Genomic DNA, 24040 nt, shown 5'->3' with positions numbered 1-24040 from the left:
CGCCATATAGAAATAAAATAAAGATATTGTGTCCACCTAGAACTAGAAAATAAATATTAAAAATAAAGTATGTTGCAATAGGTGTCATGAGATGTGCGAGAAAAATAGGGCAACTCCGTAGAACATGCATGGAACATCCGCCTCTCCAATGGCCGGCTCTGACTAGCGCCTAGGTTTGCAATCTGATTTTACAGCCCTTTCAGTGCATTGGACCAGAGAAGGTAATAGGTAACACCAGGTGCGAGGTCCCCAGGCTAGTGGCCGGGTCTGAGGCATAGCAGTCTACAGAGGACTGTCCCAGCACCCTATGAGCCAGGCCGAGGCACGTGGAGACCTGCACTCACAGGACCCAATGTCATCGCCTGCGTTAAGTGCTGAGGAACCTGAGCCCCCCAAGACTGGAAGTCAGACCTGGCTAACATGTGCATCTGCTCCGACTGGGGTGGGGCAAGAGGTGTGGAGGTGGAGTGAATGATTTGACTCAGGATTGCACACAAGAGACCCACAAAACGCAATTTTTGTTATATCCCGCATACACACATTTTCGTTCTCATTCCCTAAAGCTGACAGCAAACCTCAATTACTGAAGGAGGTTATGTCCTGAGCCTCAGCCCTGTGGAACAAAAAACTTGCAGAGCCTGAGGGATTCTCATTGGTAGAGAGCTAGCTTAGCATGCACAATGCTTTGGGTTCAATCCTCAGCACCCCTCCTTCCAAGGAAAAGAGAAATCAGACTTGTAAAAAGCCACACAGCTGACAATGAGAGGCCTCCTGAAAATGAGATTAGGTGGCCACATTATGACTCCTGAATAAACACAAAACAGGTACTACTCCCCCCCTCAGTCTTGTGTGAAGTAAATGCAATGTCAGTGTTGACAGCTACTGTGAGATATACAAAAGCAAAACTCTAATGAAAAACATTTACATTTACACTTTAGAAATGTTTTCAGGCTGAAAGTCACCTCAACAAGGTTCTAAGTGGACTCTGTTGTGAAATAACCTTAGTGGATCATAACCAGTATTTTTAAATAGATTTAAAAAATTATCATGTCAGTTAAATATACTCATGTTTATACTTGTTACTATGTAAAATTAAAGGTAATTTTAGTCACAAAAACAGGAGACCACTGATCTCCATCCAATCAAAATATTTAGGTACAGAGATTGCTGAGGGTCAGAGTTAATGAGCTAGATCAAAAACCCACTGAAGCAGGGCAAGGTGGTGCATGCCTTTAATCCCAGCAGCTCAGGAACTGAGGCAGGAGGATTCCAGTCTCAGCAACTTAGCAAGGCATTAAGTAACTCAGTGAAACCCTAATAAAATACAAAAAAGGGCTGGGGATGTGGCTCAGTACCAAAAAACAACCAAACAACAACAAAACAACCACTCCAGGGCTCTGTACATGAAAGCTGGAAACAAACTATGCAAGCTATGTTCAGGGCACTAAGTTCCATCTGATCCCAGTGAGAAAGTACTTGGGTAAGTGATGTAAAAGCATTCCTTTATATTCTCATTATAAGTGAGAATTCTTTAACCCAGCATTTTAAGCCCAGGATCATTATTAGGAAATACATTCACAAGGCAGAGTTGGGGGGGAAGAGGGTGAGTAAAAACAAGAATAATGATCATGATCAATAAAGACAACCAATAATCTTTATTTACAATCATGAAAAGTTTAGCCACTGTTGACCACCCATATATAACTCTTGTGGCTAATAAAAATTTAATCACATATAGCATGATACCAGAATTTTTTTCAGGTAACAAAGAATTACACAAAATATCTGGGGATTTTTCTACAAAACACATATTCCTTTTTCCGTAAGTCATGTTTTAAACTATATAGTAACACATGCATATTCCGCCTAGAGAAAGTACAAATTTCAATTAAACAGTAACAAACATGAAGTAAAATTTTAATGTTACTGTTGTGTTTTCAAAAACTACCAATTCATAGGTCACAAGTGTATGCAAAGGCATTACATATCGCCATAAAATCTATAGTCTACAGATGTTGCATTTTTATTTTACCAGAAATATGTGCAAAATGCTCAACAATGATTGGCTAATAAATACTTACTGAACCCTACTTACAAAAAAATCAAATTTCTAAATGCCATAAGGGATACCAAATATAAAATGTGCAGTCCCTGGATACAGGAAAATGAAGCTCTATCAACTCTCTACAGAGCTATTTTAAAGATCCACTAGGTCTTCCATGTGTTACTTCCCAGACAGGATTTTCAAATCAGCTGTAACTCACTTTCCCTTGACTGCACCCCTTGTTCACTGCAGGTTCTGCCTGTCAGAGATCAGCCACCATCATCTACCTCCCCCAACACCAGGCCTCCCTCCTATATACCATTCAGCTTGATAAGATAACTGAGAGGATACCAGCTTGCCACTAGGTGAATGCAGTGCTATTCTTTTCCCTTGTTGACCTTTCTTTATACTTTGTGCCTTACTGTATTTTATTAGAAAACTTTATCTTAAAAATGATTTTTTTTTTCTGGAAAGACCGTTTTATTCTACACAGTGACACTATTTAAGGAACACAAATTTTCCAAGAACATTTTTCAAATTAAAATAAAAAGTGGAAACTGATGACCAATTTGCCAAGGATTTCAATAACCAATCTAGTCACTGGTTACACGTAAGAAATGAGAGCCACATTTCATTTTATATTCTTGTTGGTTAGTTATTATTGGGTTAGTGGAATGAGATAAGAATATAGAAGTATACTTGTCTCAAGTGCAAGGAAAGAAAAATGAGTAGATATTCTACAACAATTTTTGAATCTTTCTCAGGGTTTATGACTAGACTTGGGATTAGCATTCCCACTTTGAGGCTACTAGACGTGGTCTAAGTGCAATCAGTATTAAGTTTGCTTTTAAGTTTACTTACTTTTCAACTTAGTCTCATCCCAAGTAATAATATTCTTGCAATCACCATCTGAAGTATAAAAATGTGTATTTCTAATATAAACTAATAAATAATCATTAAAAACATTCATCTTAGGTCCAAAGTCATCTCTTGTACCTTCAGTAGTGACACATAATCCATGGTAACTTGTTTGCCTGCATCTAAAAACAAATGCTGCAAAGGTAGCATTATGATGTAAACCAACTAAGGCTGTGGAAGTCTTCATATTTCACACATAGGATCCATAAACATCCTGACTCAACTCCTGGGTTCATCCACTTAAATCAGCAGTCCTCTACAGGAAGGAGAACATAGGCTTCTGATGGTTACTTCTGTTTTCTCTGTTTCTTAGCCTGTCTACTTTTCTTCTGTCCTTTCTTTTTCTTTTTAATCAGAACAGCCTTTTCTCCAATAAATACATGTTTAGAATGTCCTGCATCTTTGGAAGCAGAATTAAGACTCTGCTTAGGTTTAATGACTTTTTTCAAACCTGGATTTGAATTTTGCTGTTTTAATTTTTCCTTATTCACAGAACGCATGACTCTGAGTTTTCTTCCCATTAGCTCAGAATTATTTAATTTCAGAGCAAGATGAACAGCATCTGTGTCCTGCAATTTTAAAAAAAAATCCAATACGTTAACTTCCAACAGAAATGCACCTGCAAAGGGACTAATAAAACATCCACAATACTGAACTGCATCGATCGTCAAGCTTGCACAGGAGCCCTACTCTAGAAGCCCAATCTTGTGTGTGCTGCTGTGCTCCTCCTGGCTAAGCTCCACACAGCCCTAGGGGCACTCAAGCTGCCTTGGCAAATCCTAGGTGAGTCATGGTCAGGCCTCATTGCTCCATCGTAAGGGATCTCAACTAACATACATACACCAATAAACCTTCTCCCAAGGCACCTTTCTGTAAAAGTCCTACTGTATGGTGAGACCAGGGAATTCTCCATTACAGTCCTGAAGACACGGGACTAGACATTCTAGAGTTCCACACAGGTCCAAAATCCTATTATTATTTTACTTTAACAAAGAACTATTAATGCTAATTAACCTGAATGTTTGTTAAAGAGACTCTACAAGCTTACCAAGTGAAAAAGACAAATCAGGGAAGCAGTAAGATCTCTAGAATATACAACATAGGGCAAGCAACTAAAAAGTAGTGATACTTATCAAGTCTTTAAAATGGTGATATACTCTGACCTACATATATCCCAGTGGGGTGCTTCCTAAAGAAGTAATCCAAAATGCAAGGAAACACATAACCACTATAATTCCATTATTAAATGAACTATATAAAGGGGTTACTGCTAGGTAAGAAAAAATTAAGTGCTATGTAAATACATTCTTTTACTACTTAAAGCTGGGCATGAAACACTGGCTAATAATTAGTGAATGAAATTTAATCTTGTGCAAAGACTAAAATTCTCTTCAGATTTAAGTAAATTATTTTTTTCCCATTTTATACAAGGTGGAGATTCAGATATTTAATCCCAGTAATATCCAATATCTACAAAATTACTTACTTAATAGTGTTAGTACGAAGAAAGGGAGAACCAAAACATTTTTTGGTTAGGTGCAATTACAGCAATAACACTCTACCATTGAACATCATGAATTTAGTTTTCTTCTACTTTTTTAAAAAAAATATTTTTTAGTTGGTGATGGATCTTTATTTATTTTATGTGGTGCTGAGAATTGAACCCAGTGCCTCACACAGGCTAGGCAAGTGTTCTTCCACTGAACTAAACCCCAGCCCAATGAATTTAGTTTTCTTAAGTTGGAATTTGACATGAAAATAATAATGACATCTGAATGATGACTCAGCCTTGACAATTCCCTGAGCACTTCACGGGATAGAAAAAATGCATTAGTCTTCCATACCTTAAAGAGCACATAGCCAAATCCTTTGCCTACTCCTGTAACTGGGTCTCTCACAATCCTCACTGCCACAATACTCCCACAGTCCAAAAAATGCTTCTCCACGGCAGATTCTTCAACTTCTAAAACAAATTCAACCACAACAGAAATAAAAATTTGCCTTCTCCTTGGAAAGCTTGAGATATTTGATATAGCAAGTTGAACGTAGCCAAGAACATATTGTTAGTTACACATATCCTAAAATTATGTTAAGCAAGACATTGAGTTATGACTGCCCCTTATTTTAATAACAATATAACAAACTTACTGAATGGGAGATTCCCCACAAATACTGATCTCTTGTCTCTCTGAAACAAAGAGGGTTAATAAAAATCACTCAATGGACCAGAAAATGGGAAGCACCCTAAATCCTCCCATCCAGCATACCCCCACATCTGAAGGGTCATGCACCTTCTGACTTAACCATGCTTCTGCCCTCTGTGTGACTCTCACTATTCCATCTTCCCAATGGACTGAGTGAGCAAAGACTAGCAAGGAGGGCCTTTTCTTTTAGAATGGCACTGACACATAATAGTGCTCAGGAAAGGCTTGCTGTATTGGGGATTGACAAACCATTTCTGAAAAGGGTCAGACAGCAAATGTTATAGGCTTTATGGGCCATGTGGCCTGTTAAAACTACTTAATTTTGGCACTGTAGCTCAAAGACAATCCACAGATGATACAGAAACAAATGTGGTTGTGTACCAATAAACTTTATTAACAAAAACAGGTGGTTAGATGGGTATGGCCCTGAGGCCATGGTTTGCTGAAACTATGAGAGGATGCCAAATAGGCAACTAACATATCTCAACTAGACCATTTTTTAAAATTTTGTTTTTGGTACTGGGGATTGAACCCAGGGGTGCTTAACCACTGAACTACACCTCTAGACCTTTTTATTTTTTTGTTTTGAGACAGGGTCTAAGTTCCTTAGGGCCTCACTAAGTTGCTGGGGCTGGCCTTGAACTTGTGATCCTCCTGTCTTAGCCTCCTGAGTTGCTGAGATTACAGGCATGCACCACTACACCCAGCTCAGCTAGACTGTTTTGACATCAAAAGAAACACACTATTTCTGGGGGTGAACCCCTACAAACCATTCTTCATCCACTTATAGACGCCTTTGCCAAAAGTGAACCTGGTCCCACTGCTCCCACATTTGAATTTCTGGACCAGCTCCTGACAAATCCAGATTCCTCTGCATTGATCTGGCCTTTAACTCTTACTACTGCGTTCACATCCTATCCACCCAATAACACTGTCAAGCTCTTGCCAGTCCCTGAGCAATGGGGTTTCTGTCCCCACTGTTAATACTGCCTTTTCTGCCCAGATATTGCTATCACTCAAAAAAAAAAAAAAAAAAAAAATTCCCCTCCCTATGTAAATATTACTCATCTTTCAAAAATGATATGAGATCCCTTCTCCTGGAAGCCCTCCTGTCTCTTCTTGCTGACATGTCCTCAAGTGCCTCATTTCTGAATTGAACATCTTGTGCACTTGTAACAGTATTCACCATAAAGCAGAATCACAATTTGTCCTTCTACTCATCTCCACTATATAGTATGAAAGTTGAGACTATTCCTTAGAATTAAACACTGTCTAGTGAGTAACTGAACTTTTAGACCTCAGTCTAGAAAACAAGGTGTTGGTCCAGGTGTCATGCACTCTCCATCCCAACTTTTCATAATCATTGAGAGTGACAGAGTAGAGAAATCTTCAAGGGGAAAATGACTTGTTCTTAAAGGCAATGCAGATGCCAGTCCTTATATCCCAGCCCCAGCATCAACTCTGTGATCCCAGAGGACAAAGACTGCTTCATTTTCCTTATGTTCACATTACTGATTCCACTAATTACTCCCAGCTAATCTCACAAGAAAATATTTCTTTCCACAAGGTTCTAGTTAAGTTCTTTAAAGTAATTAAGTACTACTTACAGACGAGGTCTCAGATGCAAGATCAACTCGAATACGAAATCCATCTGCAATTTGGGCCCCATTTCTGTATTATAAATATAAGGGGGAAACAGCTGTTAAAAATAAGCATTAAATTGGGACTGAGATTGTGACTCAGCAGTAGAGCTCTCACCTAGCACATGCAAGGCCTTGGGTTTGTTCCTCAGCCCCACATAATAAATAAATAAATAAATAAATAAATAAATAAAATAAAGGTATTGTGTCAACTACAACTAAAAAATACTTATAAAAAATAAGCACTAAATTACTTAAGTATCTGCTCCAATGTGAATCTGCTCTAATGTGAATTAAAAAAGTCTCCATAGAAATAACAGGACAATCATTCTTTACAAACTTCAGAGGCATAATTACCTGTTCAGTGCTTTTGTAGCAGCAATCTCATCCTTAAACACAATATAAGCATTAATGTTTTTCTGATCAGGATGAATTTTACGTCTACACAAGAGAAAGAAAAGACAACAATGTGAAATTTGTTAACCTCAAAGTCACTAAAATAAATCTAGCTTTTTTCCTACTATCTACACATATGACAAAAGAATTCCTGGGTGGAAGTTTCATCTATTTGGGTAAATATGTAGTAAGAATTCAAAAAGAACAAAGAACTTTCATGGACAGTTTATTCAGTCAACAACAGGTCAATGCCCTGGTAGCCACAGTCCAACCAGCAGCCTCTCTCTATGGCCCCTCGAAGTTACAGTCCCTCCTTTCCCTTCAAAGGTCATCAAAGGTCATCATCAGGCCCATGTTTGTAAGAACTGCTTTCTGCAGTGGTGCTATCGCTCAAGTGTCTATTCCTAAACATTACACTTGGCTCTTGTCCATTTTTTTCACTCAATATGTCTTTGGAGTATCATTTAATTTACAAGATTCCCCCATCTCTTATTGTTTGAACAGATCAAGCAGGTTCTTAAACACTGTCTAGTGAGTAACTGTGCCTGAATTTTCCTGCTGTAAACTAGCAGTGTAGTCCAACATGTACCTTAGTCATGTATTTCTTGGAAGCTGACAGCTGGATCCAAAAGATTGATAAGGCTCGGACTGGGCCCTTTTGTCAGGACCATAGATAGGTTGCTATATTCTCTGATGGGGAGACACATTATGACCGGTTTTCATTCTTTCTTATTGACAACAATCATTAATATTTAGCCCTTGGTGCTACTCAAAGGCTAAATCCATTAACTCAGTAGGTTTTCAAAATGGTGATACAATTTAGATAAGTCAAAAGGACCTCATAATGACTAAAGATCTTTTCCTGAAGATGTCAGCCTATTGTTTTGAAGCAACAAAAATGCTAACACATGAATAGGTATCATTAAGAAGGAAACTGAAATACAATGCACAGCATGGCTCATAGCATTCTACAATAACATACTATACCATTTAATAATATTGTTATTTTATTTTTTTGCAATGCTAAGGATGAAAATCAGGGTCTCACACATGCCAGACAAGCATTCGACCACTGAGTTACACTGCCAACACGGATGAAACCAGCTGCAATTTATTGGATACCTAACATATATGAGGCACTGAGCTAAACATTTTATGTCTCTCATTTAATCTCACATCTCAGATATGGGTATTATTTTTTTAATTTTATGGATAAGGAAGCTGAGACTTGAGAAGTACATGACTGTGATCCTAAGTCTAGGTCTGAATCAAACTCTAGCTGACTCTATAGAGCCCTGCTCTTTCCACATAACACACAGCTTCTGATAACATCCAAATCTGACACATTCTAGTGTTATCCCCAGGAACACATGAATGCCACATGGTTTTGTTACTCTGGGAAAAGGCCTCCTTGGCATAGGGAACACAAAGGGCAAGCATGCAGTTCTGCTCCACTTGACTTGAAGAAAGGCCTTGAAACAAGCCTGATGATAAACACCAATAACTAATGACAGAGTTCTGCTCTTCTACAGAGAATGCAGAAGCCAAAAGAGCATCCTCCTTCTGCCCCTAAGAAGAAACCAGATAAACTATAGCATCATAACTTTTGTGGAAGCTATCAGAAAGCTGGAATTTGGGGGAAATTACAAGCTTTTAAGCTAGGAACCAGCACCTCTCTAAGGAGGAGACAGCAGGAATGCTAGTTCTGCAGGGAGCTGGGCCTCAAGAAAAACACCAGAAGCCAATGATGCAGGACTATGCACCCTCCCCTACCACCAACTCCACTGGTGTCCACAGAGAAGACAGGAGTGCATTCCTGGGCACTCACTACAGCCAAGAAAAAGGAATGACCAAGTCCCACCTGTATTCTTGTCCCAATGGAGAAGACTAAGCCTTTAGGAAACAGACAGTAACCCTGTCTTCCAGGGCACAGAGACCACTGTGGCTGAAGGAAGAGAGGTCTCCTACTACAGCAGAAAGATGGGAAATGTTCTACTACAGCAGAACTAACAAAGGTATAAGGCAAACTGGGTGCAATGGTGCACACTGTAATCCCAGCTACATGGGAGGCTGAGGCAGAAGGATCACAATTTCAAGATCAATATGGGCAACATAGGGAGATCCTATCTCAAAAAATTAAGAGTTGGAGATGGTAAGACACCCACTGTGTTCAATTCCCAGGATCAAAAGAAAGAAAAAAACATAAAAGTAGAGCTTGGGTGCACAGGAAGGAGGGGCTGACCAGTAACCTCCCCAGACACAGACTCCTGGGCCTGCCTGTGCCTGGATTGAGCCAATACAGTAGAGATCTCACTGTTCCCCACTCCCACCAGATTACCAAGCCAACCAACCAACAATGGCACTCTCTACAGTGAATCTTCAACAAAATTTAATACTTGCAATTCTTTTTATTTATCTATCTACTTATTTATTTACTTTGTCATGCTGGGGATTGAGCACAGGGCCTCATGCTTTGCCAGTCAAGCACTCTACCACTCAGCCACATTCCCATCCCTAAACTTGAGATCCTTTAAAAGGTATCTTTAAAAAATATCACAAGCCAGCATGGTGGTACACTCCTGTAATTTCAGATACTCAGGAGACTAAGGCAGGAGGATTCCAGGCCAGCTTCAGCAACTTAACGAGACTGTCTCAAAAATAAAGGGGCTGGGGTTGTAGCTCAGTGGTAGAGTGCTTGCTTTGCACACAAGAGGCACTGGGTTCAATCCTCAGCAACACATAAAATAAATAAACAAAATAAAGGTATTGTGTCCAACTAAAAATATATATATTAAAAAATGAATAAAATTTAAAAATAAAAAATAGAAAAGGCCGGAGATGTAGCTCAGTGAAAGGGCATGCCTTGGTTCAATCCCCAGTACAAACAAGCAAACCACCACCAAAAACTGAAACAAAATGTTTGAAATATGTAGATCACAAGGGCTTTCATACAGAAAATATAGAGAACTCTTTACAGCTCAACAGAAGACTGAAAAGTCAAGAGAAAATGGGCAAAGTTTTATAATGCTTCTTCACCAAAGAACAGATATGTCACTAAGCACATAAAAACAATGATTACCATCTTTAAGTCATCAGCAAAACACAGATTAAATCTATAATGACAACCTTTTAGCATGGCAAATTAAGTGACTAACAATACAAGTGTTGGCGAAGCAACTGGAGGTCTCATTTCCTGCTGATGGGGATATAAAATGCTGCAACCACTTTTGAAGAAAATCTGGCAATTTCTTAGAAAGTTAAAATAAACCTACCATAGGATCCAAAAATCTACCACAGACACTTTTTTGAAAGAAAATAACTATACCCAAATATTTTTAGTATCTTTATGTCTGATGGCCCAAGACTGAAATAACCTGAATGTTATAACTGTGAATGGACAATTTTTGGTATTTCCACAATGGAATCTACTGAGCAATAAAAATAAATAAACCACTGATGCATGCAATAGAATGCCCAAATCTCAAAATCATCATGCTGAGCAAAAGCCAGATAAGAGCATGTACTGGGCCCAGGTGCAGCTCACTGGTAGAGTGTATGCTTAACATGTACAAGGTCCCGGGTTCAATCTCCAGCATCCAAAATTAAAACAACATATTGTATGATAAAGCCATTCATATAAAACTGTAGAAAATGAAAACAAAGACAAAGTAGGTGAGTAGTTGCCCTGGGACAGGGGTGAAGGAATACACTGCCAATGCACAAAGACCCCTGGGGCTAGAAGTATTCACATAATCATTACCTTGACCTAGCAATGATTTCACAAGTGCCCACATACATTAAAATTGTAGAATAACACTTCAAATATGTTGTTTTACTGGAGATAAATTAAACCTTAAACATTTAAAAATAAATTTTTGGCTTATATGAAAACACAAAAAGTTTTACATAAGCACAATCCCCCACAATCAGAGTCAGACCACAAGACAGAGAAAACATCTGTAACTCCTATTTCAAAGGGTTGATTTCATTAACATCACAGTAATCATTAAAACCAACAATTCAAAAGCAAGAAAAAAAGTAACAAATGACTCCTTAATACTTAAGACATTCATGCATAAGAGAAATGTAAATTAGAAACACTTTCACTCACTGAGCTGCTGTATACTGTTTTTATAAAGCAAAAAACGCTACTGTTGGTAAAGGTGTGGGAATATGAATAAGAATATTAATAAGTGACCAACACCACAGGATGGCAGCCAAAATAATGAATGCAAACACCCTTTCTGTCGGTTGTTTGTGACTAAAACTCTCAGGGTCATTCCAGGAGAACTGGGCTGCAGGAAATAACCACACAAGAGAGAGAAATACCTTTATCTTTGGGGGTGCTGTGACAGCTCCTCTGACCTTAAAGGTCTACAGAAAGAGAGAGAGCAGAGACCCCTTTTATTGAGGAGAAGCCATTTAAATGAGGCAAGGAATCAGGTTTCAGGAGTCTGAGTGTAGCTTCAGGATGTCTGCTGTCAGCAGGTTGATTGACTTCTAGGAAGGCCACACCCAAGGGCAGAGTAAGAGAAGAGGAAACACAAAGGGCATTTCCATGGAACATTTTATCCTAAACAGGGCACGGGGTTATATCACAAAGGAAGAGGTGAGCATAGCTCGACCCATGGGGCTGCAGGAAGGCACACCTACACATGAAGACACATTTGGTTGCATTATTTCTACCCTCAAGATTTGGGCAGCCAGATCACCAGTGACCAACAGTGCCTCAAACCAATCAGGAGAGGAAAAACGCCGGTCACATAACATGACAGCCTCCCACACCTTTCTAATGGAACAATTCACCATCATGAATTTATCCTACAGATCAATTAGCACATGTACAAATTATCTGAGTACAAGTTTATTCACCTATTTCTGCATTATTTGTTATGGCCACAAAACTTGGAGGAAAAAATGAATGACCATCAGTGGAATGTTTTCCAAATAAATTAAGATAAATCTGACAAGATACATTCTGAGAAAGAATTACTTTTATACTAATACAGACAGATCTCCAAGCTGTGCTCACTAGAAAAATGGAACATATGGAATAGTGCAAACACCAAATATCACTGAGTTCAAAAGCGGAGCTGTGGGGGGCAACTCAGTGGTAGAGCCTATGCCTAGAACACAAAGATCTCGGTTCCATCCCTAGACTCCTCCCATCCAAAAAACAGGTCATCTGTGGGGGAAAGAATATGGAAATACATACAACATGCCTCAAGAAGGTCGCACAAGAAACTTACAATTTAGGGAAAAGGTACAGGAAGGAAACTTTTCACAGTACACACTTTCATGTTTTGTGGGTCTTAATCATCCACGTCATCATCTATTTAATTAAAAAACAAACGAACAAACAAAATTCCAAAAAAACAAAACACAAAACCCTGGGGAAAACAGAGACTGATGGCAATCACAGTATGCAAATTCCAATTTTCTGGCATATCCCACCCAAACTTCTTAGTACTGCTATAACATAATCTGGTCAGAACTTCTGTTTCTGTTGAAATTTAGGTTTCTGAGTTTCAGCCTCACACAGAAATAAGTGTTTATATACCTCAAAAAGAAGGGCTGCACTACACCAAGTCTCCCATTCCCAAAAGCATCTGCACAATACCCCAAGTTGAGGAGCTACACATTCGGTCACCTCAACAAACATTGTGGAAGTCAGTCAATACTAACCACACACCTGGCACTACAATGGTTATGGGGAAAGACCAGAAAAAACTCTGCTCTACCAAACAACTGCAAATTACCAAAAAAGCCATCAACATGTTCAAAAGGATTGAAATGCTTCTACCTTAGTGCATCTTAAAGACACCCCTGCCTCTGAAACATACCATTTGAAGTACCATCAAGAAAAAACACCCAACAGAGACAATAATATAAACCGTGCATAAAGCTGAAAGGGAATGAGAAAGAAACCTTCCATGTGGAAAGAGGGAACAAGACTTGTATGTTACTCTTAACACTGAGTAGAAAAAGGGGGCATTTTGAATCCCAAGCATCACTACTAGCTGTATGGTCCCCAAACCTTCAGGGAACTTCAAGTGGCTACAGGCTAGTCATTTTTAAGATGATCAGCAAAACTAACTACAGAATTCTCTGTAAAAATCTGACTAGCCATAGCAAGTATACGCACTCCTGATTTTTAGATGCACCTTGCTCAGACACTGATACATCCCTAAGAACTGAGGAAATGTGGTATATACAATTGATAGCAAAGAATTTGGGCACAAAACATCTTTATTTTCTTCCAAACACTATAAACATTCTTGAAATTCTCATGGCACATTTTCAATAAATTATTTTCCATACTTTCTTGTAACTACAATTTAAATTAATATTTAAATACAAACATCTGACAAATTTATATGCTATCACAGACACAAGGAAATAGTCAAGCACACTACATGATCAAATACAAAAATCTATGAAAATGCTAAGTAATGACCTCAATTTTTAACAAAAACAGAAGACAGGTTAAGACAACTCCTTTCCTTGAATTAAACTTACTTTATTGCTGCCAACTTTTTGGATAGAGTTCCCTCTGCTGGAATCTGTTAAGAGGAAAAAAAACGTATTACAGAAAATTCAATACTTGAAATATTACTTCAATAATTTCCTTTCGATTGAAGCCAATATCTAACTGTCATGTTGTGATCAGAAGCATTTTAGGGAAATGATCACATCAGAAACAACAGTCCTGATGATACGTGAGAGGGATATCCTGGGCTCAGGACAGAAATCCCTACAGATGCAGCACCCACGAGGCTGAACAGGCCAGGTTTGTCAGATGGCCTAGATGAAGTCAGCACACTGCTTTCGCCAACCGCCCAGTGACTCCAAGGGGTAGAGACACCGGTAATGAAGACATGAGAAGAAAAGGAAAATCATTTCATAGAGTGAGTAAGAAAAGAGCAATGCTTATAGATTAATATCTTGTTTATCTTATATCATTTTAAACATGTCTAACTAAATTAGTAAGTAATGTAAAAGGATTTGTTACCTCATCCATATCTCTAAGTGTTTATGTATTCTAATTGGAAAAACATTCAGTGCTTTCTTAAATTGGGCAATATTCAGGATCACTTTATTTGCAGTCCTATTCAACCTATTTATTTAGCAGTACTGGGGACTGAACCCATGGGGGCACTATCATTGAGGCACATCCCAGCCCTTTTTATTCTGAGACAGGATCTCATAAGTTGTCCAGGTTAGACTCAAACTTGCAATTCTCCTGCCTCAGCCTCCTGAGTTGCTGGGATTCCAGGTGTGAGCGACTATGCACAGGTTAGTCATATACAGTTTTTAAGAGTGAATGAATCAGGCAGATAATACTTTTTGGAAGAGGTGGAATTTCAAATTAAAACATTTATAAATGTCAGGTCAGTAATGTGCCAAACACAGCTTGGGTACTGAAAAGGCCAAGGTGAAAATACACCAAGCCTGCAAGCTCACAATCCATGAATGGTGAATCTCTCTAGGCAGTTGTTAAAAATCTCCAGAACACTTTTCCCTCCCCTTACTTACCTAGTAAGTTTATACAACAAAACTAAGAAATTTGAACTATTTCTTCTTTTCTCAGTTTGTCTTACTCAAATTGCTCATGTACAGTCAAACTCTCAATGTAGACAGAAAAACAGTACAAGACATGGGGCAAATACCTGTCACTGAAGATAATAAATAAATGCAACACCAAGCAATAAAGCATATTAAGAATTTACAGGAAGAGGGCTAGGGTTGTGGCTCAGTGGTAGAGCGCTCACCTGGCATGCGTGAGGCAATAGGTTCGATCCTCAGCATCAGTGAAAAAATAAAATAAATGTACTGTGACCATCTACAACTAAAAAAATATGTATTAAAAAAAAAAGAAATTACAGGAAGAAAAACCACTTAATGGTATAATGTATCAGAAAAGGCTTAAAGAAATGCCAGTTTTACCTGCATACTGAAAAATATGGTAAAATGGGACTTTGAGGAGAAATGCAGGCCAAAGCAAGTAAAATGAGTCAAATGACAAAATCTGTATGTGGAGGAACATGTTACCAAGCTAAGCACTACACACACATTTCACTGGCCATGAAAAGAATTAGAGCATACATACGTCAATACATATTCAATGTCATCAGGTGCTGGTGACCCAAGGACAAGCAAGTTAAACTGCACTTGTAATCATGGCTTACAGTCTGACAGGGCAGGCAAACAATGGTATCAAATAGTTTCTAAACAATGCATGAAGTTCCAAGCTGCAGGATGGAGCCAAAGAGAACCCAGGGTGAGAGAAGAGACTGAGCAGGCTCCCCAGTGGTGAGGAGCAATACCAGGACTCAGGGTATGTGTGTGTTTATACAATGTTAACAAGTGGCACAGAAAAAGTGGCAAGAGTTCCAGAAAAGTGATGGTAGCTGACAGTTATGTGGAGACAAACTATAGGAAAACCGAAGGAAGAAACTCTAAAAGGCTTTTACAACTACTCTCTCTCTTTTTTTTGGTACAGGGGATTGAATCGGGGTACACTTTACCATTGAGCTATATCACCAGTTCTTTTTTTATTTTGAGACAGGGTCTTGCTACGTTGCTTACAGCTTCTCTACATTGTTGAGGCTGTCCTCAAACATGTGATCCTCCTGCCTCAGCTTCCTGAGTCACTGGGATTATGGCATGCACCACTGTGCCAGGCCCTTTATTACTAATCTGACAAGAGGTGATGAGAATGTAGCTAGGGCAGGGGGTACAAAAAGAATGACTCCAGCTGAAAAACTAGGCTGGGTAAGACAAAGAGTGAAAGGCAACTCCAAAGCCTGCCTGCAGCCAGGTGTAACCGAGGAACAGAGAAAATCAGCACACAGCATAGGTCATAGTTGGGTAGGTGGAGGTAAGCACAGGTACACTGCGGATGGGAAGATGGCAAGACACATAGTCAGCAGACTAAGCAAGGCTCTGGTGTGGGGAAATGGGACTCTGAAAGGCAGATAAAACACAAATGGCAAACACACTGACTGACAGATTATGGTGACTACCAAAATCTCAAGAAATGTCTCCTTGTACAGCAGTGGGCAGCCCTGCCTCCTGAAACATTTGGCAATATTTAGAGATATTTTTGGTTGTCACAACTGGGGTGGGGAGGGTTGCCCATCGAGTGGGTGAGGGTCAGAGATGTTACTAAATATCGTATAGTGCACAGGGCTGCCCTCAACAACAAAGAATGACCAGCCTAAAACGCCAGTGTATGAAGGCCAAGAAACCCTATTTTAGAGAATCACTTAAGAGCAATTAGAAACATGAAAAAACATTGCCTACACTCTTATACATTATCTATATTAATAAATAGTGTTCATGGGGCTGGAGTTTTGGCTCAGTGGTAGAGCACTCGCCTAGCACAGGTGAGGAACTGGGTTCAATCCTCAGCACCACGTAAAGATAAATACATAAATAAAGGCATTGTATCAATCTAAACTGAAAAACAAATTTTTTAAATAAAAAATAATAGTGTTCAAGAATATATACTACTATAAGTTAACTATCCAGAAAGAAAAACATGAATGGGAAAAAAAATCAAACAACATGAATTATGCTTATTTCATGCTCCAGGGAATGCGGCCATGACTGGTCCTGAGTATGCAACTGGTGAAATCAGGCACCCCTAATGTCAATCAAGTTTTAATATTAATTAATTAAAAGATACATCATCTACACCTGCTCAACCTCATGCCAACCTCCCACACTGAATGCCTCTCATAGGGTTGCCCAATTCCAGAAACACTATTCAGTATCAACAATTCTGCTTAATATATTGACACAGCAAAGTCATTCACCCACCCTCAAACATACACAAGAACATCACTTTTACTTATTACATGAGCTTATTAAATTATGTAACCAGTTTGACATTCAACAACAGACACTGAGAGCCATCTTCTCCTGTGCTAGATTTATACCTACTGACTTCAAAATATAAAGCTCTTCCACCATCATTATTACCAAAAAGTCAGTTAGTTTAATTCACATGAAAAATTTTACAATGATAGAAATTTTAAGAGGGGGAGAACTTACTAGAGAACGAAACCGTACAGATTCTATTTGTCCATACTCCTTAAAAAATGACTTCAGTTTCTAAAATTAAAAAACAAAAACAAAAACAAATTAGTCCATTTTCAGAATATCAAGTAGGTGTCACAAAAAGTAATGCCATCGAATTGTCTGTCAGTCTTTTTTAAAAAACTTTACTTATTTATTTTTATGTGGTGCAGAGGATCGAACCCAGGGCCTTGCACATGCTAGGCGAGCGTTCTACCGCTGAGCCACAACCCCAGCCACTGACTGAAAGTCGAAAGCCAGTTTTCACTTTAAGAATAATCGAGGAAAAGCAGATTAGTAGTGTTCAGTCAGAAGGAAAAAAAGTTTTACTGAAACTTACAGTAAAAACAAAACACAATTTCAGTTCATATCAATGCCTATGAATTGCACAATACTTTTGTTTCGATCTTTTAGTCTTTTATCCATGTTAGTTAAGGGTAGACTTGGATTTTCACATATTCTCTCATTTTTTTCACATTGGCTTAAAACAAAATGAATTTTAAAGAAGCTTATGTCACACTAAGAAATGCTTCAGTTATGTCTAATTGAGACCACCAGCTTGAACAAACTCTTAGAAAGCAAATTTTAAGCATTTATTCCTATTCCTGGATGTGAAGAACACATAGGTTTTATAGGTAGGGCAGTTTTATAGATAGGTAATAATTTCCATAACTCATTCTGTTTAAAAAATAACTTACAAATGATAATTTGCTCAAACCACCATATGCCACACTCCCTTCCCTTAAGCCCTTTATAATCTAACAGGAAGATAAATAAAACTATATTACTGAGCAAAATGTGTGATGGCCTACTAAAAAAATCACAAATCAAATGCCAGGAGACAAAAGCATTAGGGAGAAAGGAAAAAACCACGACATCTTTTGTATTGTAAAGAAGTAGAATTTATATGGTCTTTCAAAACACCAGCAGCTTTTTGATGCAAGAATTGTCAATACAGTGACTACTACATGAAAACAGTGCCAGGTGCAGAGGTACACACCTGAAATCCCAGTGGCTTAGGAGGCTGAGTCAGGAGGATCCCAGCCTCAGCAAAAGCAAGGCACTAAGCAACTCAGCGAGACCCTGTATCTAAATAAAATACAAAACAGGGCTGGGGATGTGGCACAGCGGCCAAGTGCCCCTGAGCTCAATCATAGGTCCCTCCGCCACTTCCCCCCCAAAAAATAGTAACGTAAGGGCATGTTTTAGATTTAGTGAAACTGACATAATTCAAGAAACTTAGAATGTATTCATTCTTTCACAACAGCAAATGTTTATAGAGCCCCTACTATGCTTGAGGTACATTCTCATGTGTGAGAGACAGAGCAGTGAAGGAGAGAGACAAATACTCCTGCATGTTATTTTTTATCCCAATGGCATATAACAGAGATGAGGCCGGAAGAAAAAAGCTAGGGAAAAGCCCACTCTGACATTTCAAATATGATTTGCAAAAGCCTGAATTTGGGCAATGACTATAGAAATAAGAAAATGGGACAAACATTGGAACCAATGTGTAGTAGAATGATAAATGTAGTAATTGATAATAAAGTTACATCAATGACTTATCAATTATGTGCTTACTCATAGTGAAAGAGTAGATAAAGTTATTAATTTCTTTAAATATTTACAAAACCACAAACTCACCTTCTTATTACATGTGACAGGCAAGTTCCCAACAAATACAGTCCTCTCATTCTTTAATCTTTCTTCTTCTTGATTGATCTCAATTTTCTTTCTTTGACTTACATTGTAGCTGTGATCTATATCATTAAGTACTTGTCTATCAGTTACTTTAATACTAGACTGGGAATTTTTCCCTTTCTGTCCTTGTTTCTGATGAATTTCTTCTTCTAAATCAGCACTTGCTAGAGCACTTTCCCTAATTTTAAGGCAAAAACATAGAATGAGAAGTTATGGAAATAAGCATTTGACCAAGTACAATTCTACCCTCCTTATTAGAAACATTTCCCAGGACTTGTGGTTTTTCTAAATGTAAACTTACTACAAATAAATATATCAAAAGACTTAAAGTAGCATAACTAAAAAGAGACTAGGAGACTTAGAAAATGAATTCTATTACTCAGGAGTTAGAAAAAGTTAAGCACAAATTTTAAACACAAGCTAAAACCAGCCAGGCAATAGCAGCAGCAACAAAAGTTTATCTAAACAAAAGTCAGTTTATTTAAAGCTCTCGGAGATTTAGTTTACACTTCATCAAAGCCTAATTTCAGTCTCTGCTCTAAAAAGGTTTATATGGCCACCAAGCACTCACTTTGTAAAAAGAATCTCGTCAATAGAAAAAGCTGGATCGCCAAACTTACAAAAGTTCTGTAATAGTTAAAAGGCTGCTTATCAAAAGTAAATTGGTGCACATAAAGACATAAGGTCTGACATGGATTCAAAGAGAGAACGAGATAGGGATCTTAAGAAGTGAGGAGAAAGAATGGGAAGTGGGATTCACCCACGAGCAAATACTTGCTGGTTCCGACTATGTTCTAGGCTCTGAGGACATGAAGAACTATCAACCTTTCAATAGCAAAGTCAAGACAGTCCAAATTCAAAACAGAAAAAAATATCAGCTAAAATTCATGGTATAGGAACTTAAAAGAAATAAGAGAAACAAGATTTCTAAGAGGAGAAAAGCAGTATCTGGCACACAATCCTCAAGAAACATGGGCTACAAGTACTTCTTCACCAGACCAAATCTCCACTACAGAGAGGGTCCACATCTAGATTTGCTCACCATGGTATGTCATGTCACATCCAGATCTGCTCACCATGGTATGCCATGTATACAGTAAGATGGAAAGGAACTACAGATGACATGGTAAACTAAGGTCCAGGTCAAGAAGAAACATCCGTGTTATGCAAAAGCACTTAGATTTCTATTCTACAGAAGACGGGGAGCTGCCAAAGATTGAAAACATCTAAAAAAGATCAATCTGAGCAACAGCCAGAAAGAAAGAAGAGGTCAAGGATGGAGAAAACAGTCGAGTAAGGAGATGATTACAACAGTGTGTACCTAAGAAGAAAACAGATAAATCAGAACAGGGATGGAGGTGGAAAGGAGAAAACAAATTAAAGAGGTAATTAAAAGAGCACTGATCAGGTATGGTGATGCACACCTATAATCCCAGTTACCTGGTAGGCTGAGGCAGAAGCATCACTCAAGCCCAGGAATACCAGGCCAGCCTAGGGATAAAGTGAGACCCTGTCTATTAAAATCAAAACAAAACAAAACAAAGTACAAGCATCTGGCAACTAATGGCTCATGCAGGGAAAGGGAAGAGCATAGGATGATTCCCAAAACACTGGCTTAGTCAACTTACAAAGTGAGTGGAACCATCATGCCCATAAACAGATTTGATGAGGAGAATCATCTCCATTTAAAGCACATGGCACAGATGTCAGTAGGCAAAAGTTAAACAAGTCTAGAGATCAGGAGAAATGTAAGAGGGTGCACAAAACAAACAAACAAACAATGCCGACAATGAACAGTGAAAAAAAAAAATCAAAGTTCTGAGAAGATGACCAGGAACAAGAACTTTAAGGAAAAGCAACATTTTAAAGAGACAAAATGAACCCACATTAACAGTGAAAAGGAAAAGACAAGCAAGAAGAGAATTATAAGAAACTGCTCTCAGAGAAACCAACAGCTTTACAGATGAAAGCAGCAATGTAAAATGTGACAGAGAGGACAAGAGCTGCAATGCCCATTATATATGACGAGTAAGTCAAGATGCATCACCAAGCACTGTTATATGGTTTGGACAAAAACAAAAACACCACCAAACTGTAAGTCTGTGGGAAAATTCATTAATCATGAAAAGGAGCCAGGCATGGTGTCACACTCCTCCAATCCTAATGACTTGGGAGACTGAGGTAAAAGGATGGCCAAGTTCAGGGCCAGCTCCAGCAACTTAGGAAGGCCCTAAGCAACTTAATGAGGCCCTGTCTCAAAAAAAGGGGCAAAGGATGTGATTCAGTGGTAGAGCATCCCTAGGTTCAATTCTCAGTACAAAAAAAAAAAAAAAAGTCACAAAATGGGGAAGAGTCCAACAACAAACTACTTTTCCCCCAAAGTACAGATATGAAGAAAAAGACAGTGGGAACAGTAGCAAACACACAACAACCGTAAATGGGGGTTTTTGGTTGTTGGATTTCTTTTTTCAAGAAGAGAATCTTGAGCATGTTAAATGGTTAAAAGTTCAAACACAGTGCGGTGTGCTGTGGCTCAGTGGTAGAGCGCTTGCCCTGCAAGAGAGCCCCTGGTTTCTATCCTCAGCACCACATAATAAATAAATAAAAATAAAGATATTATGTCCATGTACAACTAAAAAAATATATTAAAGAAGTTCAAAGACAAAGGAAAAGAGAAGAAAAGGAGAGGATCTGATAGCACAATCTCTAAGGAGGCAGAACGGGTATGTGATAGACGCAGCACAAGTGGCAGAGATAATTTTGAACAATCCTCAGTACAGCCAAAAAAAAAAAAAATCAATAGAAAAAATTTCCTCCCTAGGAAAACCAAACTGACCTTTTATAAACATTCTGAAATAATTACTGATAAAACATAAACCATAAGTTCGATTCCATATGGGGAGGACACTTTGAATAGGGCAAAGGTGAAACAGGTCTGTTCTAATGACTGCCATCAGTGGGTTTCTTATTCTTTGCAACTTCGTATAAGATTTTTACAAAAAATAGGGCGAAATATGAAGTGAGAAAACAACTAGTATGCATACTGCGGGCGTGTGAAGTTTCATTTCTTACCATGCGATTCTTTAACGTCGGCTAAGAGAACTGTACCAACCTGTCGGCCAACCTGGCCTCCGCCTCGGACAGTTTCTTCCTCGCTTTCGTCTTTTTTGCAGGTTCCTGCAAAAGTGGCCTGCGACCCTGGGGTGGGCTCTCCTCTCGCGGCTCGCGCCCCCGCTTCCGCGAGGCTTCCTGTGAGGAGCATGACGTCAGGCCGCGCCGAGCACCAGGGCGCTCAGGGGCCTTCGGGGATGCCGCACTGGCTCACCTGAGGCGCGGGGACGTACACCGGGCGGGCCCGCGGCGTGGAGGCGCTGAAGAGGGCGGTTAGCGTGGTGTCGCTGCCTCGCGGAGCGCGCAAGCCGCCTAACAGGCTGTCGGCGACCTGTCCCACCAGGTAGTCCCCGGCCGCGCTCCCTCTGCCGTCCTCCGCGCGCGCCCTGCGAACGGACCCCGATAGTCAGTCGCGCCCCAGCGAACGCGCCCCTCGCCCACTGCGCTGCCCACCACTCACGTGCGCCTCGCGCTTTTCTTTTTCTGAAGCTTGTTCTTCCCCTCTGAGGCCATTCCTCGTGCAAGACTTCCGGAACTGCCTCAGCGACAAACGTCCCGCTCCGACCCCCTTCCGCCCATGACCACGCCCCTTCCGACCATGGCCACGCCTCTACGCTCCCGGCGGCTTCTTAGCGACCTTAGGGGTGCCGCGGCGGGGCGAGGTCGTGAGTTTGGCCGGCGTTCTCGAGGTTGTCGGAGCAAACTGGTGTGGGAGTGAAGGAGATGGTCCAGTGCTTGAGGCCTGGATTATGCGTAGGGTCCAGCTAGGCGGGGAGTGGGCGAAGAGCAAACCGTGGGTAGTTGAGGAGGGCGGGGAGGCCTGGCGGGCTTGAAGGCTGCGGGGGGAAAGTGCGCCTCGCGTTCGGGGAGGCGGCGCGACGGGCGCACTGCGCTTTTGAGTTCTTTGGCACGTTCCTCAGACTTGGCATCTTAAAATGAAGCCGCAGCTCAAGCGTTCGCACCTAGAGCTGCTGAGATCCTCTTGCGGCCCGCGATTCTGCCTAGAGACACTGGTTCCAACAAGCCCATCTCTCGGCCCCCTTCCAAACCCTCCCGTCCTGGCCTGCTTCTCCTGCCCTCCTCTGTCCGTCTTTTGCTAATTATTGGCACTGCCTTCTTAAAGGCGTGACGGTAAGGATTTACGTCCTATTCATCCGTACTTGGTATCTGTTCACTGTACCTGGTGAATATTTGCTAAATTGACCTTTATGTAATAAGATGGTATCCAATTTAGTAGTTTGGGTTATAGAATAGGATTTGACTTGCAATCATTTTGAAACAGCCTTGCTTTTGAAAGTCGCTTAACATAAGTTGACTGGAAATACATGTGATCCTTTTTTGCCCTGTCCAATAACTATGAGGAACTCACGCAATATTCATCTGCTTGACCCTGCTTTTGATTACTGTGCTTCCTATTTTGGTTTCCGGTAGTGTTGGTATCCTTTTTATTTAAAATATAAAACGATCCACGTAAGCAGGTGGTGCAACTTATGCACCTTGCATGTGTCCTACATCAGATCTATTGAAAAACTCTCTTCAGTTTTCCTCAGAATGTCTCCCTATCCCATTCCTTCTCTATGGTCGGTCCCTAACGTTCCAAGAATTGTCTCTACCTAAAACAATGTAGTCTCATCCTATCTGGTCCTGGGGACTTCCAGCCTCCACACTAGCCTACGTCTGATTGCCAGGTAAATCGCCCTTTTGGGGTCTGCAGATACCACAACTTTCACGTGCTGATACACTGCCATTATACACTGGTTCTCCCAGATAAAGCAGTTCACTTAAAATTGCACTTGATTTTATGCCTTACCATAATTGCACAACGAAGCCAAGAAACTGTACCATTGAAACATTATCTTATGAGTGCATAACCCCTCACCTGATGTTAGTCCCAAATCCCTAGATGACAGGTTAAAACTAGAAGAAAAGGACTCAGAAATGAA

At 39.8% G+C, this 24040-nt stretch overlaps 1 protein-coding gene across 2 annotated transcripts; it reads right to left on the bottom strand.

Annotated features, from left to right (window-relative positions):
- Nucleotides 1–1642: 1642 nt before the first annotated feature.
- RBM34 (RNA binding motif protein 34) lies at nt 1643–22737 on the bottom strand. 2 transcript variants are annotated; one of them, XM_081297197.1, is made up of 11 exons: nt 22558–22737; nt 22312–22483; nt 22099–22235; nt 18930–19164; nt 17262–17321; nt 13722–13765; nt 7164–7247; nt 6774–6837; nt 5111–5150; nt 4807–4925; nt 1643–3531 (listed from the first exon to the last, which is right to left on the bottom strand). In XM_081297197.1, the coding sequence occupies exons 1-11, from the start codon at nt 22608–22610 to the stop codon at nt 3250–3252; spliced, it is 1290 nt and encodes a 429-aa protein (XP_081153323.1). In that variant the 5' UTR covers nt 22611–22737; the 3' UTR covers nt 1643–3249. The 2 variants fall into 2 exon arrangements, with proteins under 2 accessions (XP_081153323.1, XP_081153324.1); XM_081297198.1 differs by lacking the exon at nt 17262–17321.
- Nucleotides 22738–24040: the final 1303 nt, after the last annotated feature.

This window comes from Spermophilus citellus, assembly GCF_964194105.1.
Source record: "Spermophilus citellus genome assembly, chromosome: 6".
Taxonomy (NCBI): domain Eukaryota; kingdom Metazoa; phylum Chordata; class Mammalia; order Rodentia; family Sciuridae; genus Spermophilus; species Spermophilus citellus.
This window is presented reverse-complemented; position numbering and strand designations above follow the sequence as displayed.

Coding starts and splice junctions, on each gene's coding strand:
- RBM34 (XM_081297197.1), bottom strand. CDS start 22,610: ATGGCCTCAGAGGGGAAGAACAAGCTTCAGAAAAAGAAAAGCGCGAGG. Junction 19,165..22,098: donor GAGGCCAGGTTGGCCGACAG/GTTGGTACAGTT, acceptor CCTTAAAATTAG/GGAAAGTGCTCTAGCAAGTG. Junction 13,766..17,261: donor CTGTACGGTTTCGTTCTCTA/GTAAGTTCTCCC, acceptor TCCTCTTAACAG/ATTCCAGCAGAGGGAACTCT.